The following is a 15,803-nucleotide window of genomic DNA, read 5'->3' as shown; positions in this document are numbered from 1 at the left end:
GAACATCTACTCCATGTTTTGGGGAAAAGGCTCTTTTTTCCTATTTCAATTAGAAGTAAAGGGCACTATTGGTTATGAAGAAAGTTTTGGACTTTTAAAAAGCAATGCATGTAGCAGACTGATGTCCTGAGAACCCTCCATTGTGAGATTTAATTTTTCCCATTTATCCCCAAAGCAGTCTGCTCTTAGTCCCTTCGAATCTCAAATAGCACATGCTTTTAATCTGGAAATCAGCCACTTAGAGGGAAGTATTTTTTTCCTTAGTTCAATCAGTAAATGTGGGTTTTACCTAAATTTCCTTTCTCTTAAGTACAAATAATATTATGATCTTACATTTGTGTAGTGGTCTTAACTTTTTACGAGTATAAACAATTTTATTATACTAGGTTATCCTCAGAACGGCACAGTGATATAACTGAGACAAGTGCTATCTCTGTTAAGCAAATGAGGCAAGTGAGTCACAAAGAGGTTTTGTGGCTTTCTTAGGGTCACTAAGCAAGTCAGCTGTGAGAACAACTAGGTGATCTGACTCCCTACCCATTGCTTTCCTCCACTAGCTCATACCAATCCTTTCAAGTAATACTTTTGTCTTCCTTTTGACTTTTCTGATGCACGTTTTTCTTTTGAAAACAGAGAGGGGGAGCTGGTGAATTGCTAAAAAGGTCATACCTGAGAAACAGTCACAGTTGGGATCAATTTTGCAGTCACAGTCAGTGGGGGCACCAGCAATGATGGAGATCTCCCCATTGGTGGTCACTTGCTGAATGCGGTTTACTTTCCTCTCGTCTGTTTCAGCTATGAAGAGCAGCCCGCTGTGGGAGACGCTGATGGCCCTAGCCGACTCTAGAGTGGAGTGAATTGCTACTTTGCTGACCAAGAAATGATCAATGCCTGGCACCTGGCAGTGAATGGGGCGCCCTGCAATGATCCGCACACGCCTGTTCTCAGAAATCTGCAGCACAATGTTGTTATCTAAGACATACAATGAATTGTCCATGGGATTGACTGCAAGGTCTGTTGGCCACTCTAATCGCACCTGCGAAAAGAACAGAACACACACCATTAGGTTACTATGTCTTTCCGGGGGCAGTTTTACATTGAAAGGAAAATTGGCTTATTGTTTCTCCCTGTCTTACAAATTTCAGCAACATTGGTGATGTCTGGCAAGGTTGAGGGGGGAATGGTTAATCAAGTGTTCTGGTAAATATATTTATCATTTATGCCATTTCCAACATAATGTAATTTTTTTTTCATTAATTCCAGAAGGATCCTCTAGAGCAGCAGTTATCAGAGTGTGGTCTCTGGACCAGCAAAAACAGCACCACCTGGGAACTTGTTAGATATGCAAATTCTCAGGCCCCACCCTAGACCTATTGAATCAGAAACCCTGGGGGTGGGGACCCAGCCAATGGTGTTTTAACAAGCTTCCAGGTGATCCTGAGGACCACTGCCCTAGGATTGCTATGATACACAAATCTCTCTCACTGTCTTGTAGATGCCAAGAAGAGCAAAGTCATAGAGGCTTCTGGACAACAGAGTGCTGGAGAAACCAGATTTTACTCAGTCAGCAACCTTTTGGGACAGGACCTGCCATTAGTATAGCATTCATCTTGTGGAATTCATCATTTGGAATCCTAAGGTGTAGTGTACTGTTCACTTAGCTTGACCTGGTTCACTTTATGTGCCCCTTACCTCAGCAAAGAAGCAGCTTAGTTTGTTATTTCATTGAATATTTGCTGAGTACCTTTCTCTGGGCCAAGCCTTGTGCTAGGCTTTGGGGATTGAAAAGTGACTATGATATAGCTTCTGCCCTCAAATGACTTATGGTCTAGTAGAGCCCTTGGAGGAACCATTAGGCAATTACTTCTCCATGTTATGAGAAGAAGGCAGCAGAGAGGGTAGGAGAGCACTTCACCTGGACTGGGAGGCAGGAGGCAGGATATCCCCAGAGAAGGTGGTACCTAAGTAGAGTCTGAAATGAACAGTAAGAGAGGACTGGGGTGGAAATTGAGGAGGGGCCAGAGCAGAGGGCAATCTGGGCATGAGGAAAAGAATGGGTGAAGGTCAAGAGGTTAGAGACTGCATGGCGCATCCAGGTTACTACAAATAATTCAGTAAGGCCAATATAGGCTGAGTGAAGAGGCCAGGTGTTATGGACTGAATTGTATACTCCCCAAATTCATATACTGAAGTCCTAACTCCCTGATGTGACTGTTTTTGTAGATAGGGCTTTCAAAGAGGTAATTAAGATGAAAGGAAATCATAAGGGTGAGGCTCTAATCCAATAGGACTGGTGTCTCTACAATAAGAGGAAGAGACACCAGGAATGCGTGTGCACAGAGGGACGACCATATGAAGACATAGCTAGAAGGCAGCCATCTACAAGCCAAAGGGAGAGACCTCAGGAGAAACCAAACTTGCCAACATCTTGATGTTGGCTATACTTCTAGCCTCCACAAGTGTGAGAAAATAAATTTCTGTTGTTTAAGCCACCCAATCTGTGGTATTTTGTATGGCAGCCCTAGCAGACTAATATATCGGGTGCTATGGTTTGAATGTGTCCCCCAAATTTCATGTGTTGGAAACTTAATCCCCAAATTCATACGTTGATGGCATTTGGAGGTGAAGCCATATTCATCATCTCAAACATTTACCATTTCTTTGTGCTGAGAACATTCAAAATCCATTTTTCTAGCTATTTGAAAATATATAATAAATTGTTGTTTATTATAGTCACCCTATGGTGATATAGAACACTAGAGCTTATTCCTCCTATCTAGCTGTACTTTTGTATGTGTTAACTGACCTCTAGTTATCCCTCCCCCAACTTCCCAATCTCTGGTAACCACTATTCCACTCTCTACTTGTATGAGATCAACTCTTTTAGCTTTCACATGAGTGAGAACATACCATATTTATATTTCTGTGCTTGACGTATTTGACTTAACCTAGTGTCCTCTAAGTTCATTCGTGTTGCCAACGATGACAGAATTTTGCTCTTTTTGATTGCTAAATATTATTCTATCGTGTATATATACCATATTTTCTTTATCAATTCACCTGTTGATGGACACTTGGGTTGATTCCATAAATCGGCTATTGTGAATAATGCTGCAATGAACATGGGGGTGCAGATATCTCTTTGACGTACTAATTCCCTTTCCTTTGGATATATACTCAGTAGTGGGATTGCTGGATCATATAGTAGTCCTATTTTTAATTTTTTGAGGAACCTCCATACTGTTTTCTATAATGGCTGCACTAATTTACATTCCCACTAACAGCATATGAGAGTTCCCCTTTCTCTGCATCCTCACTGGCATTTGTTATATTTTTTGTTGTTTTGATAATAGCTATTCTAGCTGGGGTGAGACGATATGTCATTGTGGTTTTGATTTGTATTTCCCTGTTTGAAAGATAATTAGGATTAGATAAGGCTGGGCCCCCATGATGGGACTGGTGGCTTTATAAGAAGAGGAAGACAGACTTGAGCTGCCATATTCTTGCCCTCTTGCCCTTTGATGCCCTCTGCCATATTGAGACATAGCAGGAAGGCCCTCACCAGATACCAGCACCATGTTTTTAGACTTCCTGGCCTTCAGAACCATGAACTAAATACATATCTTTTTTAGAATAAATTACCCAGTCTGTGATATTCTGTTATAGTAACAAAAAACAGACTAAGACACCAGGTAATAGAGGGAAGCACATGTCCAGTTTTGTTCTGATGGCTGTGGGAAGGCATGGAAGGGTTTTAAGTAGGGGTATGAGATAGTCATATTTGGATTCTAGACAGATCACAATGGCTGCTGTTGAGACCATATTGGAGGAAGAAGTGAGATGGGAGGCAGGCAGGCAGACAGGAGGCTCCTGCAGTGACCCAGGTGAGGGATGGGGGCGCCCGAACTGGCATAACAACAGTGGACATGGAGGGAAGTAGGTGGATTTGAGACATGTTAAAGAGTTGAAAGCAAATGGATTGGGGTGTGTGTGTGTGTGTGTGTGTGTGTGTGTGTGTGTGTGTGTGTATGTGTGTCTGGTGTGCCTTGTGCCAAGTGATGCGTGAGGGACACACAGGCCAACCAAACATGACTTCACTTTAGTTCCTTTCTAGACACAGAAGTTGGCTCAATGTCTGCCCTGGCATCTCCTTGGTAGAAGCTATTTATCCCTGGACATTTCTCAGAGAACTGTTTTCCACTCCACTCCCTACGCCATTGCTCACTTATTCTCTACTTATTTCTCTTCTCTTAGGCTAGATAAAGGCAGAAAAAAATGTCCCATTTATGGCCAAAATAGTAACAGTAATATAGCCACACTTCTTTTTTGCTTTGAATGAAAGCCCAAGGAATGCTTTGTTTTTCTCATGGAATCTGAAAGTTGAAAACAAGATATGAGCTGTCATTGCATTCGGAGGCCCACTACTTCCCTGGCTGGAAGAGGCCTTACATGCAGTCTGTAATAAAGTGGATAAAGGCTAGTGTGAGATAAGGCCCTCTCTCTAATTGTGTCTCATAAGGGATAAAAACTAGTGGTGCTATGAAGAGGATGAAGGTTATCTTTGACCTCCTCTACTGCAACATGTGGGGCTCTTTGCTCCCATCTCTGAGTGTCTCTCCTAGACACCCAGTGACCTCATTCTGTCCCCATGTTTCTGTGTGCCCTCCACCTCCACCTCCACGTAGGCTGGCCTTCTTTGGTCAGTACCAGATGCCTCTGAGCAGCTAGGAATTTGAGTGCTAATGGGGTATAAAGCTGAACTTGTGTTATGCATGTTCTACAGAGCCTTACAGACTGAGGCCATTGGATAAACATTAAACACCAGCCTTAATAGCTCCCAGAGCAGTTTGTGGTGATGTGTTCCTCAGCACGTCTGTCTGAGGCCTTTGCACGTCAGTGCCCTGCCACTGAGAGGGAGAGTGAATGCCTGCTGCTTTGGAGGGCTCTGACTCCTCCTCCGCTACGTGCCCCCGCCTTGGACCTCTATATACACTATCATGCTTGTACAGAAGCTGTCTGTGTGCACTGGCCCTATGGAGCATGGCCCCCCAGGAAATTAGCCGGGGCTGGCTGAGGAAGAGGAAACGAATTCATTTCAGTGCAACACTCCTATTTTGATTGAGTCTGAAGCCAGTGACCCAGAAAAAACAAACCTGGCAGAAATGACGTTCTAATTATCCCCACTCTGGGAGCTGAGGCCAGGGCAGAGGCCGGGGACAGCACACACCTGGCAGAAGCCAGAGAAGGAGCATGTTTCAGATTCTGTTCTCAGCTATCAAGCCTGCCTCTGAGATAAAGGCTGGTAGTTGGAAAATAAGCTATTAAATTCCCCAATTCGCCTAACCTGATTTAAGACAATTCTATTGGTGTCATGTTTATTAGATCTAATATTGCCTCAAAAATACACCAGCTATTTTGTCTGTTAGTTTTCTTTTCCATCAAATAAGTCACCCCATGGCAGATTTTTGTGACTAAAGTGGACTTTGTGCTTCTGAGACACTTTCTGTACCAACTACACAGAATCCATTTAATTCCCATTTGATTTGGCTGGGTAGCTTTTCTATGAAATCTTCTCAGATGAAAGATGTGTGGCTACTTAGTAGTCGAGGGTCAGCCTTTTCAGAAGCTGGACCTCTTCACCTCTCTTAGGTTGTCACTTCCTTTTATGTGCTTCTCATGTTAAATACTCTCATTTCCAGGTAATTTTATCAAGGAACTGATGCCTTACACCCACACAATAGAAACACTGTATTTACTACCAAGGCATTTCCGTAACACACAGACTAACATAGGAAACAGAGTCTTTGAGCTGATTCTGGCAGTTAGAATAGCATCTCCTAGTTGCAGAGAGACTCCAGAATTACATGCTACTGATGTGGGGCTAAGGCTGACCCTGAAGAGCTGCTGGCATTTGTCCAAGTGGTTTCTGGGGGGAAATAAACACTTCCTTTGGGGGGTGGGAGGAGAAAGAGATTGAAAAGCAGCAGTAAAGCTCTGTAAACTCTGCCTAGTGACCCGGCCTACAGGCAAACCATTTGGTCTAATTTGTGGTGGTTGCCCTACCTTGTAAAAATACATTAATTTGTTTGAAATGTCAAATTATATTTAAGCTAAACTAGCATTAAAGGTCACTGCTGTAGCTGCCAGCTGGTGGAATGTGCCCATCTCCCAACAACCTTCCCTCAGAAATAACCCTGAGCAGAAAGAAGCTCTTGGTGGAGATGTCAACCCTTGACAGCATTGTGTCTTCCTCTGCTAACGGAAAGCTTGCCTTGGAGGAAGTTAACTCTCAGGTCAACCAGTCCCACGGTTGGTTTAAAGATCCAGCTAATTTTGACCTAAATAGCAGTTTATAAAGCAGCAGATCCTACAGGGAAAAATCCACGTGTAAAAGCAATATCTAAATATGAGCCCTTGATTAGACTAAACTGGAAAATTCCTCCATTGTGTATAAGCCTAATCCTACACTGCAGATACAAGCCATCATTGGTATACTAGGGCTCCCTCTAACACTTTGAATTCTGGTTCCCTCCCTTAAAAATGTGTAACCTTAGGTAAATTAGGTATCCTCTATGAGTCTCTGGTTTCCTAATCTGTAGCAAGGAAAAGAAGCTAATGATAATATATCCACTCACAAAGTTATTATGTAGATTAAATGAGACAGTGATGTAAGGTGCTCAGTCCAGTGCCTGGCACATGGTAAGGGATGGCAAGTGGTGTTAATATTAATAACAGTCACAGACCTTTAAAGCTAGAAGGAACCTGGTCTAGTTACCATTCAATGTAGTTCCCTTTCAACTGTGTTTTCCAGACTTCAGTTGTCTACATACCACCTTTATGAATTTTGCCTCATCCCTATACCACCTGCACCATTATTGACTTAAAATTTTTCTTTATATTGACCTACTTAAAAAATGTGAATAAGTGCTACCCCTTCCTTTGAACTGGCCCTAATCAATAACATTTATAAGATTAAAGGCACACTCATCTGGGCCATTAATAAAAGTAACTACTGTTTATTGGATGTCTCTTGGGTGTAAGCTACTTGATATGGATTATTACTTGATATACTTAGAGCAATTACTTGAGGAAAAAAATTACTAATATCCTCATTTTCAGATATACGCTCTTAGCCCCTATGCCATAAGATTCAGAAGAGTGGACATGTTTCTTTACTCTCTCCTCACCAAATCTGGCCTCCTCTTTAGCCCTTTTGAATCAACTTAAGTGTTGTTCTCTTCGGCTGAGCAGATCAAAGCTTGTTAGGAGTTAAGTGATTCGGTTTTCTTTTTGTCATCTGTTTTCTTTCAGTTCAATGCTTTGTGAGTGCCTACTATGTGCCAGACACTGTTATAAAGGTAAACAAACAGATTTCTGTCTTCCATTAGTTCACAGTCAAGTGGGGGAAGGCAGATACAGAAATAGGTCATTTAACATAATGTGGTTAAGTGCCATGATAGATATATGCCCAGGGTGACATGACAACAAAGAGGAGGAAGTTCAGGGCAATATTCCTAGAAGGGAACTGTAAACTTAATCTTGAAGGATGAAGCAAAGGTATTGAGAAGAAGCAAGGTAGGAAGGGTGATCTCAGCAGAGGGAAAAGAATGAACAAAATCACAAAAGCATAAAATTATTTGGGAATGGGGGAACTAACTATGGCCTGGGATTTCTTAGGCATAAAATAGGGTAGGTGGTAGTGGTGAACGAAGTTTGAAATGTTTGCCAGGGACAAGGTCCAGGTTTCTCCACTGAGGCACTATTGTCAGGTGGTGCCTATCCTGTGCATTGCAGGATGTTTAGCAGCATCCCTGGCCTTTAGTCACTAAATGCCAGTAGCACCTTACCCCCAGTCATGACAACCAAAAATGTCTCCAGGTATTGCCAAATGGCCCCTGAGGGGCAAAACTGTCCCTTGTTGAGAGCCACTAGATCAAATCATGGAGGGTGGTGTATGCTAATGACTTTAGTCTTAAACTGTAGGTGTTGAGGAGTCAATGAAGGTCTTTAAAGAAGAGAGCTAACATGGTTAGATTAGTATTTTAGAAAGATTACTTAGGCCACAGTTTGGGGGACAGGCTGGAGGGAGACCAAACTAGATTCAGGAGAACCAATTTGGAGGCCAGCCATTCACCAGTACATTCATCCGTTAACATATCCTTCCATCCAGCTAACTGTCTGATAGATATCTGAGTGCTGATTCAGATAGACATAGTCCCTGCGTCCATGGTGCCTGGAATCTGGAACACTGCTTTTCATACTTTCTTGATTTATTGGTCTGTTTGAGACTCTGATGAAAGCTATGTGCTCTCTCCCTAGAAAAAGGCTCTGATATAGTATACAGTAGAATGAAGTGGTTAGATAGGAGCTCAGGCTCTAGAGTTAAGACTTCCTGGGTCAAAAATTCTGTCTGTGTCATTTACTATCTCTGTGACCTTGAAGCAAATCAGGTAACCTATCTGAGCTTCAGTTTCTTCATCTAGAAATTGAGTATAGTAATAATATCTTCTCAAAAAATTATTATAGCAACAGATGAAAAAACCTACATAAAACATCTAGCACAATGCTTGGTACATGGAAAGAGCTCTGTAAAGGCTAGTTATTTTTTTAAATTATGGAACATGCCTATATTTCCTCTGGTCCCTCTCTGATTATTGTAATGTTCTCTTCCTTGGCTATCTCATGAACTCTTAAGTTCAATCATATAGTTGTGCTTTTTCAAGGTTTCCCCTGATTCTATGTCACCAGTCATTTCCTCCTTGTTTATTTATTCCTTTTCTTGAGAGTCTTTTTAAGCTATATGTCCTCCAAGAAATAATTGGCTTATATTGGGATATATTATATCATATACATCTGTCAGCCGATTTCATGGCTAATATTGTAGCTTATTACTTGGATTCCCCACTGTTACTTGTAACAGTACTCTAGGTACAATTCCAAGTATAGAGCATACTACTTTAATTGATTTCCTTTCTCTTGCCAATAAATATCTACTTTTAGGCACCATGCTAGGCACTAAGGATCCAGCTTGAACCATGACAGACTGGATTCCTCACCTCATACAGTTTACAGTCTTTTGCTGACTTCATTTCCTTTATTTTCCAGTATGTACAAAGGCTTGTTGGTGACACAGAGCAGAAGATGATTTCTGTTCCATTCTATTTACTTTCAGAAGTTAACTTTCATGGAAGAGCCTCGAAAACATATCATAATGGTTACTATATTTTACAAGTGATAATAATTTTTTTCCCAAAGTTCAACTGTGCTGAAGAAACCAGTTGTCACCCAAAAGGTCCTGCCTCCCTGTTCCAAACATGACACTTATAATCTCCCTCCTTTACTACATTTGGAGCCTTGTGGCTCATTTAAAAAAATGACTATGTTTGATTTTGATCTCTGAGGCCTCTTCAGTAGGAATTTCCAGGAAGTGTATGATTATCTCTTCTGTAGTATGCCAGCCCTCGGGAAGATACAGTGACGGGACTGAGTGCTCTCTGCCAGGTGTTCTGCCAGCTCCACATTAGATTTCCCTATGCTTCTAAAAGCTGACAACTCCAGATTGTTAGCATCACTTTTTGTCAGTTTTCAAATGGCCTTCTCATTCCTTGACACTGATACTGTCTGAGCTTCTTCAAATTTATATAAGAGGGAAAAAGCCATCTGGAGAAAGTTTGGTTTTTTGCACTTGGAAAGCATGATGACACCTTTAAGAGTGATGGCCCCTATTGATCTTGCTTTTAAAAAGTGGAAATTATTAGAAGATGAAATACACCAAGATTACATGGCCTTGTCAACCGGGCAAATTATTTCCCATTATCTCAGAGCCACATTCTTGTGTCTCTCTGCATAATGGCTGGAGAGTTTAAAGAACCTTCCAACCTCTGGTTAAATGCATCGGCATGGTCTGTCTCTCCATGGCTTCCCAATCAGAATAACAGACACTTAAGCTGCATTATTCATTGCAAATGAATAGCTAGGATCAATCTAATCAAGAGTTACAATTGGACTGATTTTTAGAACTGCAGAGGATATAGATTAAATTGCATCTAATGCAAATGTTCCTAAAACATTTTGGAAGTGGAGGAATCAAAGCAAAGTAAAGCAAAGCAAAGCAAAACCAAACCAACCCCACAAAGTTTAAAGCAAAGCAAAACCAAACCAAATCCCCAAAGTAGTCCTGTTATATTTTATCTTCTAATAATTTCCACTTTCTATGAGCAAGATTAATAAGGGCTATCACTCTTTTAGGTGCCATTATGCTTTCTAGCTGTGGAAAACCAAACTTTCCATTGATGGATTTTCTCTCCTTTTTATAAATTTGAATAAGCTCAGATAATATCAAGGTCCAAACAAAATGTTACATTTTTGGTTCCTAAGATTCCTGTGGCAGAGACTTCTAGTTCTAGACCTACTACATCATCCATTCACTCTTTCCTCCTTGGTATTAGACTTCCAATTTTCTATCTGGGTACATTGCTGTCCAGAGTATAAGACATTCCAGCATTATTTGCAATTATCTGCAGCCAAGTGATAAAGTTCTAGGTAGTAATACGTAAGAAGTGTAGAAAAATTCACACTTTCAAATAGATACTTTAAAAGGTTGCTTAAGGAGAGCTGACCCTACTGGAAGAAGCCTCTTTGTGTTCTTCCTTCTATTCTGCAATATGAATATGCTAGTGAGAGTTTTAGCAGATATATTGGACCATGATGTGGCCTTGAAAATGGAAGTTATGTTTTAGGATGGCAGGTCAGAAATACAGGAGCCTGAGACCCAGATGGCATCTTGGAGTTGCCGTTTCAGTCCTGAACCATACATCTAGTCTGGCTGCTGTCTTGCTTACATCACTGTTATGTTAGAGTTTTTGGTTACCAGTTACTCTTGATCAAACCTAAACACAATGAAGACAATGCCCTGTTAGGCTTTGGTCTTGACAGGTGCTACTGACTGTACCATTACAGTCAAACTGGTCTAACAAATTTCTAGTTTTACATTTTTGGATAAATCACCTGTGATTGCAAAATTAAATTAAACTAAATTAAACTAAATTAATATCTGAAATTGACTGACACATGTGGCAGTCCACTAGGACAGTCCTTTGTTAAGAGGATGACTAACTGCTTAAACTTAATGATTAACCCCAAGCATTCTATTTTTTTTAATTTCAGCATATTATGGGGGTACAGATGTTTAGGTTACGTATGTTGCCCTTGCCCCCCGTCCCCCCCAAGTCCGAGTTTCAAATATGTCCATTCTTCGGGTGGTACACATTGCACTCTTTGTGTATGCATATACCCGTCCCCTCCTTCCCCCTCCCCCTTCCCCTCCTCCCTCCTTGCCCAACATCCAATAGATGTTATTCTTATATGTGCACTTAAGTGTTGATCAGTTAATACCACTTTTATGGTGGTGAGTAAATGTGGTGCTTGTCTTTCCATTCTTGGGATACCTCACTTAGTAGAATGCATTCCAGCTCTATCCAGGAGTATACAAGAGGTGCTATATCACCATTGTTTCTTAAAGCTGAATAGTACTCCATGGTATACATATAGTACATTTTGTTAATCCACTCATGTATTGATGGACACTTGGGTTGTTTCCACATCTTTGCAATTGTGAATTGTGCTGCTATAAACATTCGGGTGCAGGTGTCTTTTTCATAGAGTGACTTTTGTTCTTTTGGGTAGATGCCCAGTAATGGGATTGCTGGATCGAATGGTACTTCTACTTGTATCTCTTTAAGATATCTCCATATTGCTTTCCACAGAGGTTGCACTAGTTTGCAGTCCCACCAACAGTGCATGAGTGTTCCTATCTCTCTGCATCCATGCCAATATTTATTGTTTTGGGACTTTTTGATAAAGGCCATTCTCACTGGAGATAAGTGATATCTCATTGTGGTTTTAATTTGCATTTCCCTGATGATTAGAGATGTTGAGCATTTTTTCATATGTTTTTTGGCCATTATTCTGTCTTCTTTTGAAAAGTTTCCCACTTTTTGATAGGGTCGTTTGATTTTTTCTTGTTGATTTTCCCGAGTTCTAAGTAGATTCTGGTTATCAGCGCTTTATCGGATTTGTACCAAGCATTCTTGAATACCCATCTTGAGTCCATCTTTGGGCACCTCAAGCTGCTCTTCCAGCTCTATGACTCAGTCACCCGGGTCCAGTGCTTCTTCATTATACTAAAATATTTGTTTGCGTTTCTATGTTCTCTACCAGATCTATAAATTTTCAAGGGCAAGGTTGAAGACTCATTCATTTTTATTCCTGGTATCTGGTATTACAGTTGGCAAATGTTTGTTGAATGAAAACATTAGTGCTTCATTGACTGTAACATTTTCAGTCCACAAAAGCATTTTAAAAATTATAACATGCAAATGGGCTCTTAGAAAAACTATTTTTCATCAACATGCTTGAGTCAGTAAATCTGGGCTTTCATAGACCCACTGAGGTAAGTGGAAGTTGCCATTTTTCCTCAATTTTAAGAAATGCATTTCCCACTCCCTCATAGTTCAACTTTTCTGAAGTGAAGATGTATCTTATAGTCCATGGGTATGTTTAATGGTGTATTTTTCCCCACTATCCAAAGTTATCAAATTGATGCTATGTATTACAGTCCATCGTGTCTTAGAATTTAGGAAAACGGCATATCCATTTTGGTCCAGGGAATTCAGGGATCTCTGAGACTCGTTCAGAAGGTCTGTGAGGTCAAAACTATTTTTATAATAATAAAATATGCCTTTTGTACTTTATCATTTGTGTACAGTGAAGTTTTCCAGAGGCTACCTCTAGTGTACCTTTAGTTTTAAAAAAAATTCACACTTTTAATTTTTAATAAGGTAAATACTGATATGATAAAACCCACACAAAGAGTAGCTCTTTGGGACCTCCAACAATTTTTAGGAGTGCAAAGGGATCTTGAGACCAAAAAGCTTGAGAATGGTTATCTTAGAGGAAAGAAACAGTGAAAGAAACCATTCTATTATATAAGGGTTTCACTGAAGCTCATTAAAGAAAAGCATGTATCTCTTCCAAGGTGGTGCCTGGGGCCATAAGCCCTGTCCAAAAGCACACTGATGGAGTGGCTGGAAATCTTCACTTCCTCTAGAGACCCGAGGCTTGATGGGTACCATAAAAGTTTGTTCTTACAGGCTGCCTCAGAACAATCAGCACGTACACACTCTCTATGAGTCTGCTGTGTAATTGCCACTACCTCATCTTAATAACAGGCATAATTGCTCTGAGTTTCCGTCGACCCTTTCTTGCAGCTCCTCTCCGAAGCCTCAATTTTGGAAATGGCACTTGTGAATACACAGAATGTTTAACCACTTCCAGTTTTCAATTTACAGTCAAAGTCATCTATCAGCAGGAGATGAAGGCCCAGTGTGAAAACTACAGAATGTCCTTCAGACTCCACAGCTAATTTGTTTGTAAATTTGATTGTTATTGTAAGAAGAACATATTGTACACGATGCTACTTACGTGATGCTACTTGCCGATTTACTATTTGTATTTCCGTATCTTGGATTTTATCATTACAGCCAAAGAACTTAACCCTCTCGGCCCTTCTTGGGGTGGGGAGAGGAACATGAAAAATTTACTGTTTTTTTTCTTTTGAATATCTATTCTAATTTAATTTTACATGTATTTATTAAATACCTACTGTGTATCTAGCACTGTGGGGGATATACTTACAGAAAGAGAGGCAACTAGGGAACAGTTCAAGATAATATGAAATCAAATTTGAAGTTGTGTGATGAGACCATACATTCTGAGATAATTTAGAGGAAGGACAGGACCTCTGTGGGTCTTCATGCAGTAGGAGATGGGACTCTATCCTCCCGAGAGCCAAGGCTTTGCTTGCACAGGAGTCAGAGACTTATAAAGAAGCTCCGGAAATCATTCTGCAGTTTCTTTCTGCTGAGAAGTTGCACAAACTTGTCTCTTGCAGGTTGTTAATATTATAGTATTGGCTTGATGGGATAGATCAAGCTTCCAATTCCCTTTGGCACCTAAAGCAATTTACAGGCCAGAAGTATGACTATATGGCTTTTATGAAATGGTCTGATTTCATTGATCAGCCACTCTGAGATTATGTTTTCATTTCTGTAGCTACTGCTACTCTTTCTTTCTGTTATAATATTTCAGGAAGAAACTATTAAAAATTTTCATCATGGAGATGTGAAGATATAAGTGGGCAGGGCTCTGAATGGGAAGAGAGACATCACAACTCATGATTACTATTCTCAAAAGTTCATTTCAAGTTAGACTAGAATGCCACAGATTGGCTCTCTCATCTTAACTCTGTAATGTTTCCAAATGATAAGGACACTAATAAGAGCAGATGGCCTAATGAACATTTAGAGGGAAGATTTAACATGTCGTATTTTCATTAGGCCTCCAGTGTGCTTCCGGGTTTTGCCCACCACTTCTCTGTGTCTAATACAAAACTGCACATACTCAACAGATGGCCCAGCTCAAGACTCATGCTTCCAGAACTCTGGAGACTGGCCACCTGACCACTTACCATGTGTATAGAACCATTTAAGGAAGCAAGCAGGCTATAGAATTGAGCCTGAACAAAAGCAAAAAAAAATGGTGATGAATATTGACTACTTGAGCTTTGATAAGAGGGGAGTCAAAATCATCCTTACAAACACATCAAGCGGCTCTGGCTGAAGTCTCCCAATAATAGCTTCTTATGGATTCAGTAATGATGAAATCCTCTGTGGCAAACAGTCCACTCTAATTAATGTTTCATCCAAACTGTAAGCGTATCTGAGTGACTCCAGCAGCAACAATGACATGAAAATCTAACACCTCATTGCACAGTGTGTTAGTTATTAAGCTATTGTCTCACAGCTCCCAGCTCACCCCGTTAAAGTTGTTGCTTTGTGATTCTGGGGTTGGGACTCTGTAATCTACATTTTTCTTTTGCCAGCTAGATTTCTGATAGGTCCTGACAATATGGAAAATAAAGGAATTCTGGGAGGTTAGAGGAGGGAGAAGAGACTGCTCCTTCCTGCTTGCTTTCTGTCCCTGTCAGCATCTTCCCAACAGTAGCCCTTCATCCTGGCAGTAGTAGCTGGCTGTACTTTCCAGCCCCATTCCATACTCTAAGAATCAGTCTCATCAAGCCCCCCAAAGGCACCAGAAGCACCCAGCTGGCATCTTCTCCACAGAGAGCTAGGTCCTACCTCTGTGGAGCAAATCCTCCAACTTTCTAGTTTCTGACAACCCCAACCTCTTCCCTTTTTTTCCTCAGCCAGAGAGGTGGTGGCTGCTTTCTGCAGATATTATCTCTTGTTTTTTTTTTTTCAACTTTCAAACACCTGTGCAGCCCATTCCCTGTATTAAATCCTCTCTGTTAAAATAAATAATATAGTTTCTGGTTTTCCAACTGGATCTTGACTAATAATCACAGCATTAACCCATATACAAGGATACACTATTATAGCCAGTGGTAACAGAAAACTAGTAAGGATGAATAAGAACCGGCAAGGACCATCTTGGCACCAGAGAACTTATTAGTCAACAGCTTCTCCTACATATTTACTGGCCTAGGCACCTACCCAAGTATATAAGTACTGAAGTTGCTATGGAAGTCCCAAAATCCACTGTGCTTGGATGTTATGAAGTTGGTTGTGATTGACTTTAACAAGAGCTTCTCTGACTCTCTGGAAATGCCACACTGATGTCATTATTCTCTAGAACCTCTGATTCTTGTGATTTTTGAGAATTATTTCATGGTGGGTCATGTGACTCTCCCATATGTCTTTTGGAGGCACAATTCTGTACCGAAT

At 40.7% G+C, this 15,803-nt stretch overlaps 1 protein-coding gene across 1 annotated transcript in view; it reads right to left on the bottom strand.

Annotated features, from left to right (window-relative positions):
* TENM1 (teneurin transmembrane protein 1) overlaps positions 1-15,803 on the bottom strand; it is a 566,532-nt gene that overhangs the window by 39,371 nt on the left and 511,358 nt on the right. Inside the window, exon 24 of the mRNA XM_012664836.1 lies at positions 670-1,036. Within this exon, the coding sequence (XP_012520290.1) occupies positions 670-1,036 (367 nt within the window). The remainder of the gene's footprint in view (positions 1-669; positions 1,037-15,803) is intronic.

Source organism: Propithecus coquereli, unplaced genomic scaffold (assembly GCF_000956105.1).
Source record: "Propithecus coquereli isolate 6110/MARCELLA unplaced genomic scaffold, Pcoq_1.0 Scaffold92, whole genome shotgun sequence".
In the NCBI taxonomy this organism is placed as follows: domain Eukaryota; kingdom Metazoa; phylum Chordata; class Mammalia; order Primates; family Indriidae; genus Propithecus; species Propithecus coquereli.
Note: the sequence above shows the minus strand (reverse complement) of the source record. Positions and strands in the feature narration are given on the sequence as shown.